This window comes from Cervus elaphus, chromosome 19 (assembly GCF_910594005.1).
Source record: "Cervus elaphus chromosome 19, mCerEla1.1, whole genome shotgun sequence".
NCBI classification, from domain to species: domain Eukaryota; kingdom Metazoa; phylum Chordata; class Mammalia; order Artiodactyla; family Cervidae; genus Cervus; species Cervus elaphus.
Genome location: NC_057833.1, coordinates 51557584 through 51584793, shown reverse-complemented (window position 1 = coordinate 51584793; position 27210 = coordinate 51557584). Strand labels below are relative to the sequence as shown.

Sequence of the window (27210 nt, the reverse complement as noted above, 5' to 3'; positions counted from 1 at the left end):
GCCCTTAAGAACACTTAAGGGGTTCCTAATCTTTTGCTATTATAAAAAAGGCTGTAAAGAACAACTTAGTACATAGGTCACTTCACACAGGTGCTAATCAATCAACAGGACAAATTCCTAGAACTGGACCTGCAAAATAAGATTGAATATGCAGTCATAATTCTGATAGTACAGCCAAATTGCTCTGTATAAAGACTCACTCATTTCTAGTCTTACCAGACATGTGCAAAAACTTTATCTCTGGCCTCTCCACCTCCATTCACCCTTGCATGGAAATGTGTCCTCAACATTGTTGCCAACACTGCCTTTCTAAAATGCACATCTGACATATCACTCTCCTGTTTGCCCTACCTGTCTATCTTCCATATCTCCCTATCGATCTTCAAGACTTTTCAACGTCTAGAACTGTGCAGTCCAGTGTGGGCCATTAGCCACATGCAGCTCTTGGAGCACTTGAAATGTGGCAATGTGGCTTAACAACTGAAAGATGATATAAGTGTGAGCTAACACTAGATTACAATGACTAACGATGACAAAAAAAAGAGTGTAAAATATCTCATTAATAAGTTTTTGATTGTATGATTTTGATGTATGATTCAGCATGTAACATTGATTACATGCTGAAATGGTTAATTTAGGATACAGGGAGCAAAAGAACATAAAATTATTTTCACCTGTGGGTACTTTAAAAATTCTAGCTACTGAAAATTTTTAAATTAATATGTAGCTCACATTATATTTGCTCCTCTGTCCTTGGCGCTCTCCAGGAAAGAATACTGGAGTACTGGAGTGGGTAGCCATTTCCTTCTCCAGGGGATCTTCCCAATCCAGTGATCGAACTCAGGTCTCCCGCATTGCAGGCGGATTCTTTACCACGTGAGCCACCAGGGAAGCCCAATATTTCTATTAGACACATTATATTCCACTGGACCCTTCCTCTGTCATCTCCCTTATCCATCACATCCTCTTCAAAGCCTCTGTGCTACCTCTGTGCTTCACATACAGTGGTCCCTGTGTCTTTGACGAGCCCCATCCCTCCCTCTGCTTCTCTTTTAAGATTCTGCTTTGCTTCAAACTTCCTCTTGAGGGCTTCGAGAGATTTTGCTTCTTGAGTCACAAGTCTGACTCCAGTTACCAGCAGGTGAGGTCTGGCACCTCGGCACTCACCTGTGTACCATGGTACACAGGGCAGCGTGCCGTTCAGTGCATACCTTCTTAGCCCTGTCTGATTCTTTGCAACCCCATGGACTGTAGCCCGCCAGGATCCTCTGTTCATGGAATTTTCCAGGCAAGAATACTGGAGTGGGTTGCCATTTGCTACTCCAGGGGATCTTCCCCACTCAGGGATGGAACCCGTGTCACTGGGTCTCCGGAATTGGCAGGCGGATTCTTTAACCTTGAGCCACCAGGGAAGCCCCCATGAAGTTCAGCACTGTTGGCTAAATGGAGAAAGGAGGGCGGGAAAGCCAGAAGAGCCAGTCTAAAGCACCGAGTGACAGAGAGGTGAGCAGGTGTTCATAATTCAGGTGAACAAATTCAAATTTTTAGGAATGTAGGTAAGTTTAACCTGAACTTAGAATGTGAATTACATCTTCCCTGCAAATAACAGTAACAATAAGAGTTAAAAGGAATCACAAACTCAGGAGAAACTTTCTCTGACTTGAGCATCTGCCCCGTCTCCACCCTCCCCAGGGAAAGCCCAGCACTGGGCGCCCATCCCTCGCGCGCCTCTCCCCGCCCCCGGCGCGAGCCCGCAGGAGAGGACCCCGGGAAGCCTCTGCGCCCACCGCCCCGGGAACAGAGAATGGGACCTACTCACCTGGCAGTCTGCGGCCAGGAGGGCGGCGAAGAGAGGAGGGGGTGCGGCTCTGCCAAGAGCCGAGAAGGATCTCCGGGAAAAAGAAACTGAAACTTTGCGCCCCAGGGCGGCGGGGCGGAGGCACCCCTGCCCTGGCCCGGCCCAGCTGCGTCGTCGCAACTCGCGGCGCCATCCCCGAGCGGACAGCCATGGCTTCGAGCCTCTGCCCGCCGTCCCCGCTGCTCGTGCGGGTGTTCCATCCCGGCACCCGCCTCCAATGGAAGCTGGAAAAGTACTTCCAGAGCCGGGAATCGGGCGGCGGGGAGTGCACCGTCCGAGCCCTGGACCGCAGCGACCCCAACTCGAACACCTTCCGGGTGCAGTTCCTGCAAAGGGCGGGTGAGCTGAGGGCCGGGGCTGGGGGGCAGTCGCCGTCCCCGGAGGGGCCCCCCGGGCGTTCCATGCAGACCCAGTTCAAGCTTATCTAGGACAGACGGTGGAAGAAAGTCTGGTACCGTCCGGTGGGAGCCAGGAAGTGGGGGCTCCTGCTGACAGGCGCAACCCCAACGCAGTGCCCAGTCTCTGACCTGGTTGATACTCGTCAGTGTCCCCGTGGTGCGTGGTGACAGAGCACCCATGCCGCCCCCAGACGCCCCTGTCACTTGGGTATTTCACTTTGATGTTTTTCATCATCATTCCATTGATTTGTTTTTTAGAACTGCAAGAGTTATAGATACTAAGGAAAGGGGAGAAAAGAATAAAGAAGAAAACACCCAGAGAAAAACAATGCGAATATTTTGGTGTATTTCCTCCTGGCCTTTTCCTCTGAGTGTCAGCAAACATATAAGTAGTTACCAACCTGAATCTACTCTTTGATTCCTGCTCTTCTCACTTGATTTATGATGAACATTATTCCATGACATTGAAATGGGAAACTGGTGCCAGTTAGAGGAACGTGACTTTTAATGAGTGGATGATATTCCATTATCATTAAGCTTTCCTTTCTACAGTAGAACTTAAGCTGCCTTCTTTAGCGTTTTGGGACTTCCCTGGTGACTCAGCTGGTAAAGAATATGCCTGCAATGCAGGAGACCCTGGTTTGACTCCTGGGTCAGGAGGATCCCCTGGAGAAGGGAAAGGCTACCCACTCCAGTATTCTGTCCTGGAGAATTCCATGAACTGTATGGCCCATGGGATGGCAAAGAGTTGGACACGACTGAGTGACTTTCTTTTTTTTAGAGTTTTGAATATGTCCCTCACCCTCTGGTTAACCCACCATTCCAGGATGCAGGCAAGAGCCCTTACTGTGAGGGTGCTGGGGCAAGGTACAGATGCATGAGTAAGAGGGTTATTTGAAATTGCTCTCATTTCTATGTGTATGTGTATATTTAATGTCTCCACTGAAGGTAAGGATGGAGTCTTGAAAAAAGGAAAGCACCAAATTGTGGTTGACAACCAACCTGTGACTATTTTCCTGGAACCCAATGAAAATGCAAAAGAGAAGAAGACCAAGATGTCTTCTTCAACACAGTCACAAAAAGGGGCAAGGCACGGTGAGAAGCCTCCAAATGTAAAGGACATTCATAATGCTGCGGATTCCTGTCTCCAGAAGGTGGGTATTGAAGGGAGCTGTGTATGTTCTTGCAACTTCCTCTCCAGTCCAAGGACTATTTGCTGATGATTTATTATGGGCCTGGCACTGTTGTAGACACTGGGAGACAGCTGGGCTTAGTGGCTCAGTGGTACCCGACTGTTTGTGACCCTATGGATTGTAGTCTGCCAGGCTCTTCTGTCTGTGGGGGTTCTCCAGGCAAGAATACTGGAGTGGGTGGCCATGCCCTCCTCCAGGGGATCTTCCCAACCCAAGGATCGGACCCAGGTCTCCCACATTGCAGATAGATTCGGTACCATCTGAGCCACCAGGGAAGCTCAGAGGTACACAGAGGTGAACACAACAGACAGGTCCCTGCTGGGGATGGAGAAGTACATAGACAATAAGCAAGTAAACAAAATAACTAAAGTCATTTCAGAGAGTGATATGTGCTAAGAAGAAAATATAATGGGGTTTTGCCTTAGAGAGTGACAGGGCTGGGGCAAGGAAAGAGAAGGAGTTTGTGTTATTTCTGACCAGAAGCCACTAAGGAGATGACATTTGACTTGAGAATTGAATGATGAGAAGGGACCAACCATGCAGAGACATTTGACAAATCAGAGTCAACTGCCTGCTATGTGCCAGGCACTGTCACAGGAGCCAAAGGTACAGCCAGGAACAAGCAGACCCTGCCCTCAGGGACCTCACATTCTAGGAAACCAGACAATAATAGCAATCATATAGATAGGGAGTAAAATATCTGCCAGTGATAAATATCTTCTAGGAAGAAGAACAAAGCAGAATTTGTTGTTGTTTAGTCATTCAGTCGTGTTCGACTCTTTGCAACCCCATGGACTGTACCCTGCCAGGCTCCTCTGTCCATGGGATTTTCCCAGCAAGAATACTGGAGTGGGTTGCCATGCCCTCCTCCAGGGGATCTTCCCGACCCAGGGATTGAACCTGCATCTCCTGCATTGGCAGGCGGATTCTTTACCACTGAGCCTCCAGGGAAGCCCATAAAGCAGGATAAATGATAGTAAAGGACTACTATTTTAAATAGGATACTGGGAAAAAACCTCTCAAATGAGGTGACTTCTGAGTAGACACACGAATAAAGTAAGGGAGCTAGCTAAGTGAATTTCTAGGGGAAAAAGATTCTAGGCAGAGGGAAAATAACAAGTGTAAAGCTGACACAGCCACCCCCACCCCCAACACACCCAGACAGGAGCTTACCTCCAGAGCCCAGAAGCTTCAGGGAGGGAGGCGGGTGTGGCTGGAGGGCAGAGGGCAGGAGAGTGAGAGAGGGCCTTGAAAGAGGCAGCGTAAGTCTGGTCTCTGCAGGGTGAAGGTCAGGACTGAGGATTTCAAACTAGATATTAGAAGAATCCTTAGGTAGTTTTGAGCAGGGGGGTAGAGTGAACTGATTGACATTTCTAAAGGATCCCTCTGGCTGCTGTGTGGAATCTAGGAAAATGCAGAGGTGGAAGGTCAGAGTCCAATTAGGAGGGGCTGCAGTGAGCCAGGTGCCAGATGACATTGGCCTGGACTCTGGGTGGTCCTGATGGAGGTGTGAGAAGTAGCTGGATTCAGGAAACATTTTGAAGGAAGATCTAGAGGGAAAGTGTTACATGCAGAGGAAACAGCTTATGCAAAGACTTTGAGGGAGAACAAAACATTAGAAATCTTGCTTTTTATATTATGTTCAATTTGCCACTGTCCTTTTTTTTTTTTTTTTTTTTGCCTAATCTGGGGTTTCTCTCACATTTAAGTTTCTAAAGGCCACGGTTTAGAGGGACTAGCAACATTGCACGTAGTTAGGGGGTTAGTTTTTTTTTTTTTTTTAAAGAAGGATCATAGGAGAGAAAAAACAATAATAGGAAAAAACTTCATCCTCACGTGTATGGCCCCCCTCCTAGGCTCACACCCTTTAGTCAGAAGCATAGCAATTTACCCAGAAAATGAAGTGCCTAGCTTCCACCCGACTCGCCAAGGTCAAACCAACAGTGGCAGCTCTAGAATCCAGACATTTTGTCCTTGGAATTTTAAAAAATGTTAATGCCCAGATTCTACATTTACATCACAATCTCTGAAGATGGGCCTGGGCCTCAGCTTTTTTTTCTCCCTGGGCGATTCCAGCATGCAAACAGGGCTGGCTATTTTATCAGGGCAGGGGTGCCTCTGGGCTGCAGTACATTGCCTGCTCTGCAGAAAGGAATTGAAAGAAGTCGTCATGGTTATTTCTCTCATCTCTAGACATTCTCCTGAGAGGAAAACATAGACCTGGATGTTTAATATATTTTATTTGTTCCCTTTTAAAATTTCAGATCTTTCTTACTGTCACGGCGGAACTGAACTGTCAACTGTTCTCTAAAGAGCAAAGGGACCTCATCGCTGTTCTCTACCCCAACGTCCAACTAGTGAAGGGCCATGATGGAACTGAGAAAGTCTGTGGTAACTTCAAAGATATTGAAAAAATACATGGGTTCTTAAGTGAGCAGCTCCTGGAAAGGGAGCAGAAACATGAATCTTCCCCTTTGACATCAGAGAGGGAGCCACTCAGTCAGCAGGACAGGAACAGCTGTGTTTCTCCCTTCGAACCAGAAAGCAGGTCAGAAGAAAAAGGCAACCGTTTTGAAGTTCCCTTGGCTTTCTTTGAATACTTCACGCACTCCTGCCCTGATAAAATAGCCTCCATAGAGAAAAGATTTGGTACAAAAATAAAAAGTCAGACGAGTTCTCCAAATATGGTCTATTTAGACTTCACCTCCAGTCGATCAGGTAACCTCGAGGCAGCTCGCAAGGATTTTGTTGAAGAATTTCAGAAGCGTGTAGAGACTCTGACGCAGGAATGTGTTGCGCTAGCAGACAGTAAGCAGGCAACCAAAATCAAAGAGGAGTTAAATCACCAGTTTGCAAAGCTCCTCATAAAGGAGAAAGGAGGAGAATTAACTCTCCTTGGGACCGCAGATGACATTTCAGCTGCCAAACATTTTCTTGCCTCAAAGAACTTTGAAAGTCTTGTCAAGCCACCTGTGAAAATATTGACTCCTAAGGACATAATGAAGGGAATTGAGGTTGATACCGCTCACTATAAGCTTTTAGAAGCAGAATTATCCCAGGAGATATCAAAGATAGAAAAAAAGTACGACACTCAAAGTAACATTTTGGGGATAAATCAGAAAACCTGCATTCGATTTGAACCCAAAACCAAGGAGTTAGATCTATCCATACATGCTTATTCAAGTTTCATCGACACCTATCAACATGTTTCTTGTCAGATTATGAGAGAAGTTCTTTCGCTGAAACTTTTGGGCAAGGAGAGAAAACACTTACATGGGACAAAGTTCTCTGATGATTTTAGAAAAAGGCATCCAGATATACACTTTGTGTTAAATCGAGAGTCAATGACTTTGATTGGGTTGCCGAATCATCTTACAAATGCAAAACAGTATCTCTTAAACAGATGGGGGGTGTCTCCATCAGCTACAGAGAAATGGAATAAAACACTCACGGATACTGATAGTCATAATTCAAAAACAGCTTCACCAACATTGCAGCACCCTGCCAGTTCTGAGGTGTCAGAAGTGAATGAGAAACAGGACACATGTGTCATCTGTTTGAACACCATTAGTAACAAACAAGTGCTCTCAAAGTGCAAGCATGAATTCTGCAGCCATTGTATCAAGGAAGCCTTCTCATATAAGCCAGTCTGTCCTGTGTGCCAGACTTCCTATGGTGTCCAGAAAGGGAGTCAGCCAGATGGAAGAATGAGCGCCGTTGTTGTAAGAGGCTCACTTCCAGGTTACGAATCCTGTGACACCATTATGATTACTTACACTATTGAAGGAGGCATACAAACAGTAAGTGTTTCTGAGTTCCATGTATTTCTTTTCAGTAAACTGAGATTATCAGAGCAACAGGGACTGTTCTATTACCAATTGGCAGTAGATTTCCCAGATAGTTATCTCCATGGTCATATGAAAGGATTTTAAATGCTTATGAAGTTCACTTTGTAAGTAGTAAAAAGTACTTTGTTTACTTATAACAGATATCTTTCTTGTCTATTAAGGCAGAGAAGGGGTGGGTGGTGATTGTGTACTGGAAGGAGGATTGTATTCCCAGCATGAATTTGGGGAAAGAGAAGAAATATGAATTATTTGGGGAGTATGAGCAGACCTTCAGTGCTTTTGTTTTTTGTTTGCTCTATCTGCATATGAACATATCTACACATGTAGTAAAATTTAGACACAGATGTTTTCATGTGACATTTTCTTGCCTTCATACAGAAAGAGCACCCAAACCCAGGGAAGATATTTTCTGGAATACAGCGAAATGCATACTTGCCTGATAACAAGGAAGGAAACGAGGTTTTGGATCTGCTTCGTAGGGCCTTTGACCAAAAACTGATTTTCACAGTGGGGGAGTCTCGAACATTAGGAATCTCAGATGTCATTACATGGAATGATATCCACCACAAAACGTCCCGCACTGGGGGACCACAAAGGTGAGAACCTTTTGAAACAGAATGGCTGCTAAATAGAATTTAGAGGTCATAAAACATGGCAATTTGAAGATGTGACTGTAAGGAGACAGTTTATATCAGTGAGACTGGATGCAGTATTTTGACAGATGCTAATCAGGGATGATAATCTCAAAGACAGAAAGACTGGTTCCCATGACCTTCTACCTTCCAACCACAAAGTATCATACAGTTCATAAATTTTGCATCAAAGGGCAGTGGATCTTCAGAATGCAAGATAAATGGTATCTAAGGTGATTTAATTTGGTATAATTTTAATACCCTTCACATCTATTTGAAGGGTAGATCCTAGGAATGTCACTTTGCCTTCTTTTAAGATCACCCTTTCTTCTACCCTCCTCTCCCATGAGTCCAGTAAAGATCCTAAATTCACTTGACTAGTAGAACTCTAGAAAAGTCTTAGTTAATGGTGATGGAAGTTGTATCGTGGGCAATCCAATTGCTCTTTATGAAATTCAGATAGACTACCTCAGACCCTTAGTATTCAAAAGGGAATATATCCTAAGACTTAATTTCCCAAATTTGAAAATCTTCCTATAGCAAAATGATTACCCTCCATAGAAATACAGTATATTATAACTTTATGAGAATCATTGCTTAACCATGAGCTGAAATTAAAGTCTTGTTAGAAGGCAGATCCTGGGCGGGTAGCTAGACCTATTCACCAGCTAAATGATTCACCTCAGCACACTTGGAATTGATTATCCGTCATCGGCCTTCAGGATGGTTTGTAGATATCGACAACTCTGAATATGTTAATGCCAAGGACCTACTGTACAGATTTTTAAAAAAACATCTGTGGTGAAGCTAAGGGCATCTTTTCTTCTGCAGGTATGGTTACCCTGATCCTAACTATCTGAAACGTGTCAAACAAGAGCTGAAAGATAAAGGAATTGAGTAAAAAGACTGTATTAAAAGGATGTCCCGAGACAAGCTTGCAAAAGGCGCAGTTGAAGAAGTAGAGTAAATTCTAATCTAAATCCTTGTGTAAAAACACCGTAAAATTCTTTTCATCTCAAGAAGTATATGCAAGGTTGTCATTTCTGGAGTGTTACATTTTATGGACAAAAAAGCCGCAGAGATCTTTGTAATTTTGCTGCAGAGGTATTGCACCTCATTCGCATGTCATCATTGTTGGGGTTACAGGGGTGGAGTGCTGTGAATTTGAAATCACCTTCTGTATTGTTCAGTTGAAGTACTCAATGCCAATTGATCTTCCTTTTATTGCTATCTCTGCGATAGTCCTTTAGTTTGGTTTGTTTGCCCTTTAAACTCTATCCTAAAAGTAAAAGCCTAATCTGAATGGAGGCAGGGGAGGGGAGGAAGGCTTTGGTTGTGAAAAATTAGGAACCGCATTCCTCTCCCTATCCCATGGCCAGAAAGGTGGCAAGGACAGAAATTGAGCAACCTTTGGCAATAAATGGAATCTCTCTCTTTAAGTTGCTGTCATGTCCACCTCTTTGCAACCCCATGGGCTATAGCCCTCCAGGCTCCTCTACTCATGGGATTTTCCAGGCAAGAATACTGGAGTGGCTTGCCATTTCCTTCTCCAAGGGATCTTCCTGACCCAGGAATCAAGCCTGGATCTCATGCACTGCAGGCAGATTTACCGTCTGAGCCACCAAGGTTTGGGACACTGAACCTGGTGTATAGTTGATGCTTAATAAGTTTTTGCTGCCTGACTTAAGTTGCTAATAACCCAGCAGAGAAATATATATTCCCTAAATCTTTGGTAGAGCTCTTGGAAGCCATTGGCTTTGGAAGCCATTTCTGGAGTCCTCACCATTTACTGGGGAAAATGAGTTTGTTACTCCAGAACTCATGGCCTCTGAACTCTGACTGGCCAAACTTTGTCCTTGCTCCCTGCTGATCCTTCTGATCTGCCAAATCATGTGCACTTCCCCTGCCATAGTAATGCTGCACATCTCTGAACATTTTTTCTCTCTGGATATTATTATACTTTTATGCATACCTCACTTCGAGTTTTAATAGATAAATCACAAAAACGTCTGTAGACTATCACTTTCTCAGTAACTGGAGCCCCCACAGCACCTTCTCCTTCCTTTTGCTAAGTCCCACCATGTCATGCTTTCTCCCTTAAATTATTTCTTCCTCATAATGACTGGACAGAGAAAAGACTCGAGTTGTGCCTACTGTAAGGAATGTCAACATGTCAAAATTTACTTCTAAATGGTTTTCCAACTCATGAGAAAGTTTTAATAGCAAACTATCTCATTATCCATGTTCCAGTCTTTTTCCATAAATGATGAATGAGATGCTATTTTCTCAAAAATACATGCATACAAATCTTTTGGTCAGATAGTAATAGTTGATATTGTGTATTTATTTTGTCCCCTTTATAAGAACTTTGTATCTGAGCGATTGATACTATTAGTATCCCCATCTTATAACTGAGAAAGCTGATGGGCAGAGAGGGTAAGTACCTTGACAAAGGCCCCATAATAAGAATCGGTGCTGGAATTTGAAGGTCTTAGGGTGACTCCAAGGCTTTTGTCCCAGAGTTGTACTGTCTCCTACAGGGGTCTTCTCCTCCATGGAGCAGGCTGAGGAGTTCCCATTATTCTGAGCTTCTCTCAGAAATGGATTCCTGCACAGTACTCAAAGTAGATTTCCTCTGAGAAAGTCCTGTTTGAAAAATTTAAAACCCCAGAATTTTTTTCTTTGTTCAGAGAGTTGAGGAAATTTAAGATAAATGGTACATATATTTTTTTCAAATCAGATTAGACATTTAGTTTTTGGTGATTCATTAAAATCTTAGAGTTATAATTAGTTGCTTTGTGTCTATGGATATTTTAGCTTCCAAAAAGATGAGTTTGGTTCCTGCTAAGGTCTGGATCCTTGATTGCAACGTGTGTGCAAGTTTCATAGTGTGAGTGGTTGTCGAGCCTTTGGATTACTGCTTTTGCTCTGTGGAAGGTATTATTATCAATATCTGCTATAAATAAAGTTATTTCCATTTTAGGAACATATTGTCTGTATTCTTTTCCATTTCCTAAGGTTGAGATTCTGGGTGTTTCCTGAAATACATGCAGTGTGCAGCGTACCGCTTGGGCAGATGTCTTTGCTTGGTTTTGTGTATGTGTGCTCAGTCGCTTCAGTCACGTTCAACTCTTTGTGACCTATGGATTGTAGCCTGCCTGGCTCCTCTGTCCATGGTATTCTCCAGGCAATACTGGAGTGGGTTGCCATGCCTTCCTCCAGGGGATCTTCGCGGGGACCCAGGAATTGAGCCCATATCTCCTGGGTCTCCTGCACTGCAGGCAGTTTCTTTACCCACTGAGCCACTTAGGAAGCCCAGTTTTGTGTGTAGCTGTTGCTACATAGTATCACGATAGACTTAACTACTATTGACTTCACTGCTGCCATGTTCAGCTGTAAAAATCACATTTCTTATTATTTTTCCTCCTTAACACATAGATTACTACAAAAGTAAAAGTAGGTTGCAGGTTTCACATCTTCTCTCCTAAGAAAGCATACGTAGTAACCTATCAGAGTACACTTGTCCCTCCTTGCTCCAACAGTTTTTGTTTCACCTTTCCAGCATTAGAACTGGATTACCCAGATGGCTCACTGCTGCTGCTGCTGCTAAGTCACTTCAATTGTGTCCGACTCTGCGCGACCCCATAGGCGGAAGCCCATCAGGCTACCCCGTCTCTGGGATTTTCCAGGCAAGAACACTGGAGTGGGTTGCCATTTCCTTCTCCAATGCATGAAAGTGAAAAGTGAAAGTGAAGTTACTCAGTCGTGTCTGACTCTTAGTGACCCCATGGACTGCAGCCTACCAGGCTCCTCCCTCCATGGGATTTAACAGGCAAGAGTATTGGAGTGGGGTGCCATTGCCTTCTCTGAGATGGCTCACTAGGCATTGGCAAATCAGGACACCTTTGTCTCCAAATTTAAAAAAAAGAGAATTATGAATAATATTGAGGTATTTGATGTTTCCCTAAAGATAGTTTCTGCACCCAATTTCAGTGTGTGGGGTTTTCCCCTAAACAATCCAACACCAGCTGAGTGTCCTTCAATTCAACACAAATCTGACACTATCCATCTGGAGATAACATCAGATTCCACAGGTAAGGACTCAGTCTCACAAGACTGTCCTCCATTTCAGGTGCCAATTACAAGTCTAGATTGTTCCTGTGCTTCTGACTAAATGGCTACAAAATCAGAGGTTCCCACAACCCCCTCTTTGGGCTCAATTAATTTGCTAGAGCAGCTCACTGAAGTCAGGAATCCCGGTTACTCACTACATTACTGTTTTCTATAAAATGATATAACTCAGGAACAGCCAGATGGAAGAAATTTTGTTGTTCAGTTGCTCAGTCAAGTCCAATTCTTTGCGACCCCAAGGACTGCAGCACTCCAGGCTCCTCTGTCCTTCACCATCTCCTAGAGTTTGTTCAAACTTATGTCAATTGTGTGGGTGATGGAAGAGATGCATATGGGGAAAGGTCATGGAACTTCCATGCCCTCTCTAGGTGGACCACAAAACTGAGCAGAACACCGTAGGGTCCTCTTGGGTACAAAAGCCTTTCCATGTCCCCTATTTCTTGTTTGTAGGGACAACATTTCAGCCTCCCAGATCTTCCCTGTGTTCCTAAGGGAAGGTTCAAACAGTTGCTAATTAGAGTGAGAGAATGCAGAAACAAAGGAAAGGAGGTCAAGAAAGAGTTGTGCAGTGACGGTCAGGGTCCTGGGTTCCTCCTCAAGGGATACACATAAGAATCTGATGCATACCTCTATCCACAAAGTAATCAATAAACAATCTATAATAGGAATAGAAAAGAGTTTTATTTGAGCCAAACTGTGGAATATAGGCCAGAATACAACCCCTCAGATAACACCGAGACTTGCTCAGGAGAAGCATAGTTTTCAGGACATAAATTTAAAACGGTATCTCTCCTCCCCTGTCTACCAGGAAGAACAAAGCTTAATCACTGGAAACAACTTTAGACCCATAGCAGCCTAGAGCTAGCACTGGGAAAATCTACACAACAAATTCTACTAACTGGTCTTTGTCTACCAATAGTTTTTCCATGCATTTGCCTTCCCATGGACTCAAGGTCCTTTCCTTTGACTTATCAGTCCTTACCACTCCTCTAAAAATTTATTGTTCCTTTGCTAAGATGCTGTATAAGCTCAAGTTCTAACCAAATCTTTGAAATTCTCATCTCTGGGTACTCCCACGTGTTATGTGTGTGATGCACATGTTAGTAAACTTCTGTTTGCTTTTCTCTTGTTAATCTGTAGTTCATCAGTCCTATTTACAGGGCTCTAGGCAGAGAACCTCAGATGGGTAGAGGAAGAGATTTTTCCTCCCCTAATAGAAATATGTCAAATAAACAAATTTTAAAGGTATTAGCTAAAGCTCCTGTGCGTACTTGTATGCTTAGTCGCTCAGTCATATCTGACTCTTTGTGACCCCATGGACTATATAGCCTGCCAGGCTCCTCGGTCCATAGGATTCTCCAGGCAAGAATACTAGAGTGGGCTGCCATTCCCTTCTCCAGAGGATCTCCCTGACCTCGGGATAAAACTCAGGTCTCCTGCATTGCAGGTAGATTCTTTACCATCTGAGCCACTAGGGAAGCCCAAAGCTCCTACAGTATATATACAAATGTATATAATAGACATACATAAGTGTGTGTCTGTATATGTATACAATATAAATACATGGTATATAAATGTATCAAGCCAAGCAAATCTAACACTGTACACCTTAAACTTACACAATGTTGTTGGTCAATTATATCTCAATTAAAATTTTTTTTTTTTTTTGGTTTTAAAATATAAGAAGGGGGACTTCCCTGGCAATCCAGTGGTTAAGAATCTGTGTTTTCAAGGCAAATTTGATTGGATAGTCAATTTGGGTTTGATTGGGTAACAGACTCCCCATGCTGCATGGCACAGCCAAAAATAAATAAATAAAATATAAGAAAAAACAATGAAAATGCTTAAGGTGAAATGAACTTGTTTTCAAGTGAGATGGATTAGCCAGTGACAGCCAGCGCTCATACCTAAAACAAACGGAAAATTGAAACACAATAGAGAAATCGTTTATTTTAAGGTAAAAGAGAGCTGCTAAGTCAAGAAGAACTGGAGAGGCTGAGACCCCAGAAAGGGAGAATTTTGAAGAGGGAGGGCTGAGTTTTGCAGCCACTTCACCCAGGTGTTAGTTGCTGATTCTGGGCATAGGCCCGAGGCTGATAATTCCATGTCTCACGTCCAGGGAAGACCACTGCTGTGAAACAGACCAGCAGAGCTATGGGAGATCTGGGAGGTTCCTTTAGGGCATCTGTTAAATTCTGGGGATGCATGAGTCAAGAGTTCTAAAAACAGAAGCAGAAAGCCTCTGAAGCAGAATAGAGCCTTCCAAAATCTTGTGAGACAAGGATTAGAATTCTGGACTCACCAGGGAGATTTCTGCCAAAAATCCTGAAAAGACAAGAGCAAAACTGAGGTAGACTGAACCTTACCAGAGCATAACTCAATCTCAACTCAGCATAGGACATTGGATTCGGGTGACCAGCCACTGATTAGAAACAAAATGCTTCATAGAATTAATGTAATTTTGGTTTTATGTTGAAATATAAACGGGAAAGAATACCAAAGAGTATTCTAGATTCAAAAGGACTTATGAGAAGATTTTGTCCTAGCAGACATTGAAATCTATCAGCAACCAATTTGACACTCTTGGTATAAGAAAATATCAATAATGAGAATATTAAAATGACTCACACTTTCCCCAATACTCTCCAAAAAATTCCAGGTGGAATGAAAGTTAAATACTTAAAAGCCAAAACAAATGCACTCACATGAATGTGAACAGACTAGCACTAGGGGAAATCACTTTTTGACTTTTGATGGAACAGAAATGAAAAAAAGATGGACAGGTTCATTACTCAGATAGTTTTAGCTGTGATGGAATGAACATCAATAAAGCTAAGATCTTAAAAATCCAGAGAAATGGAGAAAATGTTTGCACATAAACACAAAAGTTCAATAACTGAAAAGTATAAAGAGCACAAATAAATGGACAAAAATACTAACTGCCCATCCAACAAATGATTAAAATTCAATCATACAAGAAGAAACATGATCTTAAATCATGATTTTAAAACTATGCAGCCAACTTTATTGGTAAAATAGCTGTAAAATGCACCTACTGTGAAGTTTCATTTTGTACCTAAAAATAGAACAAGAAAAACTTCTGAAAAGTGATAAAACTCAAAGCCTGCAAGTCTTGAGGAAAGCAGATATCATGCATTAATGACAGCAATGTAAAGGAAGCCAGTCTTTCTGAAGGGTAAAATGGCACTTTATTGAAAGAATCACAAATATGTTCCAGCCCCCCATCCCACTAAGTAATGGAATTTATCCTGAGGAAATAATGTTTAATAAAAAAACAAAAGTAGACATATACAATGTTTGTTTTATGATATTACAATACCAAAAGAAGCTAAGATCCCAACAGTGCTGAAATATAGAAACTATTTGTGGTATATCAAAATAATATGTATACTGTAGTGATATACTGAAGATATAAATATGGTGCAGGAAATAGAAGACATTTGGTTAAATCATGTGACATTAAAGGAATAATGCCAAATTATGTATGTGCTGTGTGTTAAGTAACTTTAGTCATGTCCCACTCTTGGTGAGCCTATGGACTGTAGCCTGCCAGGCTCCTCTGTATGGGATTTTCCAGGCAAAAATACTGGGGTGGGTTGCCATCTCCTCCTCCAGGGGATCTTATCCACTCAAGTCTTGAAGCCACATCTCCTTTATTGGCAGAGAGATTCTTTACCAGTGAGCCACCTGGGAAGCCCAAATAAATGATTCTTGTCATTTTCCTTGTAAGTTTTCTGGAATATGCATGGAAACAGGATCTCTTGGGCAGGATACAACACGAGCTAAGAAAGAAACAAAGGAAGCTCAATTGCTTTTCAGCTCAAAAGAAGGTTTGGTGTATGCAGTCGCTTTAAAATATGTTGGCAAGTTCTTATAAATACTCCTCCTATGAGGGAGTTGAGTCTATTTCTCCTTTCCTTGAATGTGAGATGGCTTTAGAGACTCGCTTTGACTCACTTCTAATGAATAGAATGCTGGAAAGGAGACACTGCATAACTAACATTGGTCTCTCTTTTCTCTCTTTCTCTTTCCCTCCTTGTCCTTCTCTACATGCCTTAGGAGCTAAACTGCCACATTAGAAGTCCAGTGATCCTGAAGCTGCCAGGCTGGAGAGACCACGTAATGAGACCACATGTTCATGGTGATGCCAGAGGAGCCTGTTTTTTGAGTTGTCCCAGCCTAGGCACCAGACCTGTGTGAATAAAACAGCCTTTGAGATGACTCCAGCCTCACCGACAGTCTGACTACAATCATATGAGAGACCTTGATGAAGACTGTCTACCTGAGTCCAGAATCTTGAGAGATGATAGTAACATGTGATTGTCATTGTTTTATATCACTATATTTTGGGGAGGGTTATCAAACAGCAAAAGATAACTAGAATAATGTACTCAGCACTCACTGTGCCAAGAATTTTTAAAAGTTAGGTTCATTGCTGAATGTAAAAATAGAATAATTTTTTAGTCACACTGCACAGCTTGTGGGATCTTAGTTCCCTGATCAGGGATTGAACTTTGGCACTCAGAAGTGAAAGTGCTGAGTGCTAACCTCTGGACCACCAGGTAATTCCCAAGAGAGTAACACAGATTGAAATTTATTTACATTTGTGCCTTGATTTCACTGGTTATGTCAATTGGGGAAGATGGATATGGAAGATAGAGATTTTTTATTTATTTTAATTCAGGTGTATGACTGACTAACAGAAACAAAAAATTTACCAAACCTCTTCCACAGAACAAAGACTTCTAGAATGTAAGGCTTTTAACATACACACCTTCTTGTATGTTGACTAACTCACAAGACTGTACTTTCAGACCAATGATAATGTAATATCCAAATACCTTTAATTTGATACTGGAAGGAGGAAGGACACCGCTGATTTCTTCAGAAGACTCTCTAGTTACACTAAGAAAGACAATGGATTGAGCAGATGGCTCTTGTTCCCAATTGCTGATCTGCCTTCATTCAATGGAATGAAAAGATGCTTCAAAATGTTATACCCAATCATGTATATGTGTGTGTGTGTTAGTTACTCAGTTTTGTCTGACTCTTTGCGACCCCATGGACTGGTCAGGCTCCTCTGTCCATGGAATTCTCCAGACAAGAATACTGGAGTGGGTTGCCATTCCCTTCGCCAGAGGAACCCCAGTCTCCTGCATTGCAGGCAGATTCTTTACCGAGCCACCAGGGACGGAAATGGCATCCTTTGTGTAGGCCTTTTGTGTGTGTGTGTGTGTGTAAATTTATTTTTAAAATGTACAATTTTCCAATAATACAATATGCAATACACTTTATTGTAAGTTTCATTTGCCAGTTGGTTGGTTCTCACAAAATTTGCTCACTGATACTATATAACAGCATAATTGAAACATATGAAGTCAGACAGTATGTGATATTGGTTATATATTTATCTTTTTATCTTATATAACCCTGAAAATAAATTACTGGCAAGTACTATTAAATTTATTTTTTAAAGATGAGAAAACCAAGATTTGTAGATTTTTATTAATTTGTCCAAGGTCACATAGCTGGTAAAATACAGAATAAGTCTTTAACCCAAGTCTGTCTGACTCAGGCCTCAATGATCATATTGCCCTAACTATCAGGATCTTGAAGAGGATACAAGGGTGTCTATCCAGACACCATTTTAGGAATAACTAACCTTTCTCTCAGTTGCTAGAAACATCTGCTGCTGACAGGTCGCAGCTGCATCCCTCACTGGAAGTTCATCTGAGCCTGCAGAGAACCGCCTCTGCCAAGACTGGGTGATGTTTTCAGTTGTAGGCAACTGAATATAAAACTAAAAGAAGTTTTAACAACAAGGACATTTACTGACTCAGTAAGAAATCTGGAGGTAGGGGGTTCTAGGGCTGATTCTGTACCTCAGTTACGCCATCAAGGATCTGGACTCTTTCTCTCCAATTTGCCATTCTCAGTGTTCCTCAGCTGTTGGCTTTCATGGTTAAATGGCTGCAGTATCTCCCATCAACATATGCCATCTGATTGAGTGAGTGAGTTAGTGAAGTCGCTCAGTTGTGTCCAACTCTTTGAAACCCCATGGACTGCCTACCGTGGTAGGACAGCCTACCAGACTCCTTCATCCATGGAATTTTCCAGGCAAGAGTACTGGAGTGGGTTGCTATTTCCTTCTCCAGGGGATCTTCCCGACCCAGGGATCAAACCCAGGTCTCCTGCATTGTTGGCAGATGTTTTACCATCTGAGCCACTCGGGAAGTCCCATTCCATCTGATTACATCCCAAAAAAGGAGGGAAAAGGGATTTCCCATTGTGTCTCTATATAAGGAGGAGGGAAAAAAGTATTTTCTAGAAGCAGAATTCCCTATCTCTTTGCCTACAACTGGATAAAATGGTCATCCCTAAACCAATTCTATGAGAAGGGAGTAAGATGAGTAAAATTGATGTAGCCCAACCATGAGTCAAGTGTGTGTCTGAAAGGGCATTTGCTTTGCCTAAGCACTTTGCTCCTAACAGGGAAGGGGAGACTGCCTCTGAGAAAGCAGCCAACGTACTCAAAATGTCTGTAACACTTAACAAGGACTAACTAAATTAAAGTGGTTATGCTGCTGCTAAGTCACTTCAGTCATGTCCGACCCTGTGTGACCCCATAGACGGCAGCCCACCAGGCTCCCCCGTCCCTGGGATTCTCAAGGCAAGAATACTGGAGTGGGTTGCCATTTCCTTCTCCAATGTGTGAAAGTGAAAAGTGAAAGTGAAGTCGCTCAGTCATGTCCGACTCATAGCGACCCCATGGACTGCAGCCTACCAGACCCCTCCATCCATGGGATTTTCCAGGCAAGAGTACTGGAGTGGGGTGCCATTGCCTTCTCCGAAAGTGGTTATAGTGTAAGACAAAATGGACTTCAAGGCAATGAGAATTAATAAAGGAGAAAGAATAGCATACATTAATGACAAAAAGAAACACTTTACTTGGATGATATAAAAGTCTTGAACTGATATACCCTTAAATTAAGCAAAAGCAAAAGAAGATAAGGGAAAGATGGCAAAATTACAAGGTGAAATTAACATATCACCTACCACACGAGAGATCCCATTTCCCTACACCCTCACTACCACACTTTGCTATTTGGACCACATAAGTTTGAACTGTGGTGTTGGAGAAGACTCTTGAGAGTCCCTTGGACTGCAAGGAGATCCAACCAGTCCATCCTAAAGGAAATTAGTCCTAAATATTCATTGGAAGGACTGATGCTGAAGCTGAAGCTCCAATAATTTGGCCACCTGATGTGAAGAACTCACTCACTGGAAAAGACTCTAGTCCTGGGCAAGACTGAAGGTAGGAGGAAAAGGGGATGACAGAGGATGAGATGGTTGGATGGTATCATTGACTCAATGGACATGAGTTTGAGTAGGCTCTGGGAGTTGGTGATGGCCAGGCAAGCCTGGCGTGCTGCAGTCCATGGGGTCACAAAGAGTTGAACATGACTGAGCGACTAAACTTAAGTATATCCTCAGTGTATCCCTCACCAATCTGGCATGCAGAGCTTAGCTTCACTGGTCTGGACATTCAGGTCAAGTGAAAGTCGTTCAGCTGTGTCTGACTCTTCGAGACCCCATGGACTATCCAGTCCAATTCTCCAGAATACTGGAGTGGGTAGCCTTTTCCTTCTCCAGAGGATCTTCCCAACCCAGGAATCGAAACCAGGTCTCCCACATTGCAGGCAGATTCTTTACCAGCTGAGCCACAAGGGAAGCCCTTGATCTCCTTAAATGACTTTTACTTGGGGAAAATATACATTAGGAATTACTATACTGAGAGAGTGGGGGCATTGGAGACATCCCCTGTGTAAGTTTGAAGATGAAACTTCTACAAGGGACCAGAGCACAGGGAGTAAGTCCACCACCTGGTGTGTGTCCATCAAGTGACTCTCTGAGGACTGAACTTGAAGAGGTAAAAGACAGGGTAGCTTACCTCACTTCTCAGGTCACATCCTTTTTACGGAAGCAGTTTCGGGAGCAAAGTGAGGCAGAGTTGGATATGAGGTGCTCACAACTCATTGATTCAGGACAGATTGGAACGCCACCCATTTCCCAGTATATACTTCAGTGGGAGAAATGGGTGGCAGGGCGGGTGGGGAACTGTTGCTGGCTTGTAGAGAACTTGAAAGGAGGCTGATGTTAGGTTATAGAAGTTTGTAGAGAAGTTGAAAGTGGAAACTTACATGAAGCAGAGAAAGGGAAGTTTAGCCCAAAATGCAGATATGGGTTGTTCTATTAAGATCATGTGTGACTCTTAGTTGGCAAGAGAAACAAATAACAGCCATGTAAATGTGGCCACATCTCTGCTGGAGTCTGCTCTCCCCCAGGCCCTGACAGGATGCTTGCTTTCTTGGAAGGAAGTGAGTTTCAGGAAGCAAACACCCCATGGAGACAAAGAATTGAGAGAGAGTAAGCACACTGCTGGAGGGGGGAGGGTGTGGGTTCAACAAGCGGAAGTAGTCTAAACAACTGAGGAGAAAAGACAAAGTACTTCAGTGGCTAATGATGCTTGCAAGTTGTTACTCTTAGAATTATTTTTCTCTTTGGCTTTTAACACCTGACATCCTGATCCCTCTGATATATTCTTTCCAGTGACAATAGAGAAGGAACACTGAACAGACCGTGTGTGACAAAATACACTGCTAATAATTAAAACAATTCTTGAAAAAAAAAAATCCAGAAATGGCTTGCCACAACTTCTACTACAGTTTCAGTTTCACTCTGATTTTATTTTTTTGTAAAAAGATGGTGTGAGGAAAAAGATAAAGCTGTTTGCCCAGTTCTGGATTCCCAAACTGGTTAGAGGAGGGTGCTAATTTGAGCTGTGGTTTGGAGTGAAAGGTGCCAATGCCCTGAAAGGAAACAGTCACCACTGTGTTGCAGAAGAGGGACCCATTCCAGGACCTGAAACTGGGCTTTTGTCTAACACCCGGAAATGAATTGTCCGAGGAAACACATGTGCTGACAAAGCAAGCGATTTTATTGGGAAAGGGTGCCTGGGCAGAGAGCAGTAGGGTAAGGGAACCCAGGAGAACTGCTCTGCCACGTGGCTCAAAGTCTCGGGGGTTTCATGGTGATGGGATTAGTCTTTGGGTTGTCTTTAACCAATCATTCTGACTCAGAGTCCTTCCTGGTGGTGCACACCTTGTTCAGCCAAGATGGCTGCCAGAGAGAAGGATTCTGGGAGGTGTTTGGACATGTGATGTCTCCTTTTGATCTTTCCTGAACTCTTCTGGTTGGTGGTGGTTTATTAGTTCTGTGTTCCCTACCAGAACCTCCCATGGTAAAACAGCTCATGCAAACAGATACTATAGTGACTGGCCAGGGTGGGCACTTTCACTCAGCGTGCTTCTCCTAATGACTGTGTGTCTGAAAGCCCTTGACGGACCCTTCTGCGTACTCCCCACTTCCTCCTACTGGGGTCCAGGGTGGTTTGGACTGGATGACGAGCGCCACCTGCAGGAGGAAAGCTGGAAGGAGGAGAAAATATCTGAATACTGTTCAGCATTACTATGGATCAGAAATAAAAGCCCTGTAACGGTAAACAATCAGCCTGCAACTCAGCAGACCTGGGTTTGATCCTTGGGTGCGGAAGATCACCTGGAGAAGGAAATGGCAACCCACTTCAGTATTCTTGCCTGGAGAATTCCATGGAGAGAGGAACCTGGCAGGTTGCAGTCCGTAGGATTGAAAAGAGTCGACATGACTGAGCGACTAACACAAACTCTTTGGTCCGTCTCTGGTTCTCTTCCTGAAATTTAGTTTCATTATGATATGATACATGAGGTCCAGCCCTGCAGGGAATAGAAGCTCTACTTTTGGCAGATTCTAAGAGGCCTCATCACCTTCTTCACAGATAAAACAAAATCCATCAGGAGAGAATTTCCAGACCTTCCTATCAGCAGTCATTCAGAATCATCTACTTCTGTACTCCGTGTTTCTCTAGTGGCTCACTGGTAAAGAATCCAGTTGCCAACACAGGAGATGCAGGTTCAATCCCTGGGTCAGGAAGATCCCCTGGAGAAGGAAATGGCAATCCACTCCAGTATTTTGCCTGGAAAATCCCATGGACAGAGGAGCCTGGTGGGCTACAGTCCATGGGGTCACAAAGAATCAGACACGACTTAACCACTAACAACAATATAACTTCTGTACTCTAGCTCCTCCTTCCCGGTGCAGTAGGAAAAGGGTCCCCTCTTTGGGCTAGTGCCTCTAGGATCCCCTTCCGCCTTCTCCCACAACCTGTGTCCTCGACCTTCCTTTTACTTTTCTAACAATATTTAAATATTTCTAAGATTCTTAAATTCCATCTTAAATATATTTAAAAAGCAAAAAAACAAAAATAACAACTCCCTGATCCTATAACCCTGTAAGCTGCTGTCTAACTTCTTCCCCTTCACAGTCACACATCCAGAAAGAGCTGACAACGCTTACTGTCTCCAATCCCTTCCCTTCCCTTCCGTCCTCTGTCCACCGCCATCTGTTCCCTCCTCACCAGAAGACAGTGCTTACCAGGTCCTCAGAGTCCAATAGACATTTCTCTCACCTGATGTACTGGTTGTATTTGAATGATGATCCCTCCTTTGTATTTGAAACACTCCTTCACTACGGGTCAAGGTCAAGGATACACACAATCCTAGCCTTTCTCTCACCTTAATGCTCCCATTGGATAGATGCCACTTTTATCTAGTCAGTTGCTCAGGCCATGCATGGAGGAACAGGGAGTCATGCTTGAGTGTCTTCTCTTGTTGCCCACATCCTTCGGCAAGTCCAGTATCAATCTGGAACCCCAGCCCTTCTCAGTCCTCCTCGGCCAGCACCCTGGTCTCAGCCACCCTCATCTCCCACCTGACACTACAGCAGCCACTTGGCTGGCCTCCTGCCTCTACTCTGGTTACCTCAGAGCAGCTCAAGGGATCCCATACAAGCACATCACATGGAACTCCCCTCTTGCCCAATGCCCAAGGTTATCTGTAATCATCCTTAGGCTTCAGGTTACATGTTTCCTCCCCATAAACCCTCCCTGAGCCCCCATACCTAAGCTAGGAGGCCTGATTTGTTCTGGGAACACCTGCATATTCCTTCCAACAACACTTACTCCACTGTGTTCTAAGTCCTTGTGTCCGCATGGTTTCATGAGCTCAGTGAGGGCACAGACTGTGTCTGCCTGTCCAATCCATTCAGACTGCATGGCACCTATAAAAATTTCTATTAAAAATAGCTGTTAATGTACTGTTCCCCTCATTTCTAAATATAGAATATTAACGGATCAAGGAACAAAATGCAAAAGTAGGGAAGCAAGGTAAAATTCTGACAATTGTTGAAAGAAGGCTGAAAATGGGCCCCAAACATTCTAAAGAATCACAGTTTGTAAAATGGCGGCCTGGGGCAAAAATGAAGCTTTTTTTTTTTTTTTTGGTACAAGGTCTAGTGACTCAAAGCGGCTGACTTCATCTGTGGCTTGGGTGAGTAGCAAATGGTGCCTGAGCTTAGGGTCCCGAGTATAAAGATGGAGGGAAGCCCCAAGGCGATGCCAGCTTCTGCCGTGGTCCACGGATGAAAAAGTGAAGGATGGGAGGCGGAGTGAGGGAAAGGGTGGTTTCTAGTCCAACTTGGGCCAGCCCTTTACAGACAAAGGCAGAAACTAACGGCAGGAGGAGTGTTCTGGGAAACGAAAGCGAAAGAGGCTTAACCGGTGGTAGTCGGGGAGGAACCGGCAGTCCGAGCTGGGCCGGCAGATGAGGATGGCTGCGGCCGGCTCCTTCCCGCTGCTGGTCGAAGGGTCCTGGGGCTCCCAGCCCCCGAAGAACTTGAGCACCAAGTTGCAGATGTACTTCCAGAGCCGGAAGAGATCAGGAGGCGGGGAGTGTGAGGTCTGCCAGGTGCCAGGGAGCTCGAACCGCTTCCTGGTGCTCTTCTACCCGGACGACGGTGAGAGGGGCCAGGGGTGCGGGGGAGAGGGCAAGCTGGGCTCTTCTTCCAGGGAAACCTGGGGCTCGAGGGCCCGGCGGGAGAATCCGCCCGGCTCGGCAGCAAGTGTAGTGAAGCCCATGGGGTGCGAGGCGCTGAGTAGACGAGGTGGTCTAGGGCGCCGCAGTTCCGCCTGCGCTGCGCTTCCAGGCGCTGCAGGAGGTGCGGCAGCCAGCGCAGGTGAGTGAAATAAACATTTGGCACGGTGTGACTGAAGGGCTTTCCTGGTGGCTCAGAGGTTAAAGCGTCTGCCTCCAATGCGGGAGACTCGGGTTCGATCCCTGGGTCGGGAAGATCCCCTTGAGAAGGAAATGGTAACCCATTCCAGTATTCTTGCCTGGAGAATCCCATGGACGGAGGAGCCTGGTAGACTACAGTCCACTGGGTCGCAAAGAGTCGGACACGACTGAGTGACTTCACTCACTCACGGTATGACTGATGGGGGCTGCCAGAGAGCTGGTGGACATTTTACAGGGCTACATCGTGCAGTGGCATCGTGTGTTAATGGCGGAGTTGCAATGCCATTGCAATTGTATTCTTCCTATGAAAGCGGCAGTTTTGAAACTCCAGAGCTTCATGGGAACACAATTTGAAGTAAGTGATCCTAAACAAGAAGGAAGAAGAGCTGAAATGCCGATGTCTAACCACCCTTGGACTTCCCTGGTCCAAGTATTAAAGAATCCACCTGCCAGTGCAGGAGATGTGGTTTGATCCCTGGGTGGGAAAGACCCCCTGGAGAAGGGAATGGCAACCCACTCCAGTATTTTTGCCTGGGAAATCCCATGGACAGAGGAGCCTGGAGGGCCCCAATAGTGCATGGGGTTGCAAAGAGTCGGACACAATGGAGCAACTGAACACAATCTGAAGGAAAGAGAGTCTCCTGGGAGAGTCACATCTAAACTAACTCCTTAGAGTGAATTCAGTTCCTGAGAGGTGAGATGTAGGCGAGGGCTGTTCAGATGGGAGCTGGTGGCAGTGCTGGGGGCAGGAGAGCAAAGGCTCTGGAGGGAAGTGCCCAGCTCCCTGGGGGTAGCTTTGATTTGAGGAGTGAGCCCTCTCCTTATCCCTGTGCACATGCGAGTTCTGGAGACCAGCATGAAAAGAACATGTGGGGTTTGGGCAATTTTGTAAGATTACAAAGAGGATGCTTGTAATTTTAAAAATCTTAGGCCTTCTCTTATTAAACCTTTTTACAAAGAAGTGGGGTGCAAATTAAGGCTAATAGAAAGTTGGGTTGAGATGAGAGAGGGCCTTGCATGATATGCTAAGGAGTATGAACTTTCCCCCACAGGTAGGCAGTGGAGGGCCATGTCCATATACACTTTTCAGGAGATAAATTTGAATGCAAATAATACAGTGATTTCTGTTGGGAGAGACCTTGGACATTAGATCTGAAGAAGATCATGCCATGTCCAAGTGAGGACCAGTGAGGCCTTGAATAAGGAAAGTCAGCGTAGGGATGAAAGATACATTCTTTCTACTGTTCTGGATTTTGTAGCTGATTCTACAGGAATAATAGGTGTTCACTTGATGGAGAGAGAGAGCCCCTGTGCTTTCTGTTATTTATTTACATTTTGGAAAAAAATTTATTTGCATTGCTTCCATTTTTCTACTGTAGTATTAGGACTTGACATAAGCATTATTCTTCTACCTCCTGTTTACAGTTCATTCAGAATTTTACTGCAAATATAGTATATAATTTTAAACTTATGGGGAACTGCAGTTTTTGTTTTTCTTTCCTCTTTACAGAGGAGATCTCAAAATCATCCAACTTAAATAAAAATTTATATGGACATTTTCTGTATCTCTTATTTTTTAGATGGGGAAGGAAGGAGTGATATTCTAAGTTGATTGAGTTTTCAGGGGGAAATTCCCTCCCCATAGGTAATTGAGCAGGGCTTCCATAATAGCTCAGTTGGTAAAGAATCTACCTGTAGTGCAGGAGACTCCAGTTTGCTTCCTGGGTTGGGAAGATCTGTTGGAGAAGGGATAGGCTACCCACTCCAGTATTCTTGGGTTCCCCTTGTGGCTCAGCTGATAAAGAATCTGCCTACAATGTGGGAGACCTGGGTTTGACCCCTGGGTTGGGAAGATCACCCGGAGAAGGGAAAGGCTACCTACTCCAGTATTCTGGCCTGGAGAATTCATGGACTGTATAGTCCATGGGGTCGCAAAGGGTCGAACACCACTGACTTTCACTTTCAAGCTTAGAGGCTTAGGAAGTCCTGAGAACAATTGGAATGCTCTAGGGCAGGGAAGGAAATGGCAACCCACTCCAGTATTCTTGCCTGGAAAATCCCATGGACGGAGGAGCCTGGTGGGCTACAGTCCACAGGGTTGCAAGAGTTGGACACGACTGAACGACTTAACTAATTGAGGGCAGGGATGTAAAAAGGAAAGAATAAAACCCCAAAATAGAAAGGGATTCACAGGTGAATCCCTGTGAAGTGTGACAGAAGAGATGTGCGCATGGATCAGGAGACGAGCTTGACTCAGAGCCCTTAAAACAATGTCAAAAAGTTTTCCAAGGATTAATTTCACCAAGAAATGCTCTAAAGGGTATCTGTGCAATGTAAGTCTCCCCCCGCCCGACCCCCACCCCCACCCCCGGGCTTCACTTTTCCTCACAGGGTTTTACCATTTTGATTCCAGTTGTCAACATCACCACCAGCCTGGCCTTTAGGGACACTTCTTTCTTCTTTAGAATCCCATTATCCTTAAGAGTTGTCCTCAAATTGGGGCCACAGACCCCCTCCATCCAAATTGCAACAGGTTAACAGGCACATTTCCAACTTTGTCCTAGAGACTCAGGTACCCTGAGGGTTGAGTGGGTGAGAATCTGCATGTTTAACCCCAGTTCACTGAAGTTTGGGACTTTCCAGGTGGTGCAAGTGGTAAAGAACCCACCTGCCAATGCAGGAGACATAAGAGACATGGGTTCAATCCCTGGGTCAGGAAGATCCCCTGGAAGAGGAAATGACTGCTCACTCCAGTGTTCCTGCCTGGAGAATCCCATGGACAGAGGGGCCTGGTGGGCTATGGTCCATGGGTCGCAAAGAGTCGGACACGACTGAAATAACTTAGCATAGCATTAAAATTTGAGAATCCCTGTTGTTTTTTGATGACCCTGAACAAAAAGAA

General features: G+C 44.1%; 2 protein-coding genes and 1 long non-coding RNA gene across 7 annotated transcripts in view; 1 reads left to right on the top strand and 2 right to left on the bottom strand.

Moving 5' to 3' along the window:
- Positions 1 to 2276, bottom strand: part of PARP9 (poly(ADP-ribose) polymerase family member 9) — a 30242-nt gene extending 27966 nt beyond the window's left edge. For 2 of the 5 annotated variants that reach the window (XM_043873823.1, XM_043873824.1), the window contains exon 1: positions 1820 to 2276. In XM_043873823.1, the coding sequence (XP_043729758.1) occupies positions 1820 to 2261 (442 nt within the window). In that variant the 5' untranslated portion in view covers positions 2262 to 2276. The remainder of the gene's footprint in view (positions 1 to 1819) is intronic. The other 3 variants (XM_043873825.1, XM_043873826.1, XM_043873827.1) reach the window with 3 other exon arrangements.
- Positions 2277 to 2842: 566 nt separating this feature from the next.
- LOC122675298 lies at positions 2843 to 26249 on the bottom strand. Its single transcript, XR_006335227.1, has 4 exons — positions 26191 to 26249; positions 21639 to 21722; positions 20399 to 20400; positions 2843 to 2859 (listed from the first exon to the last, which is right to left on the bottom strand). It is a non-coding gene; the product is annotated as an uncharacterized LOC122675298 (long non-coding RNA).
- LOC122675295 (protein mono-ADP-ribosyltransferase PARP14-like) overlaps positions 23716 to 27210 on the top strand; it is a 44462-nt gene continuing 40967 nt past the window's right edge. Inside the window, exon 1 of the mRNA XM_043873822.1 lies at positions 23716 to 24030. Within this exon, the coding sequence (XP_043729757.1) occupies positions 23838 to 24030 (193 nt within the window). The 5' untranslated portion in view covers positions 23716 to 23837. The remainder of the gene's footprint in view (positions 24031 to 27210) is intronic.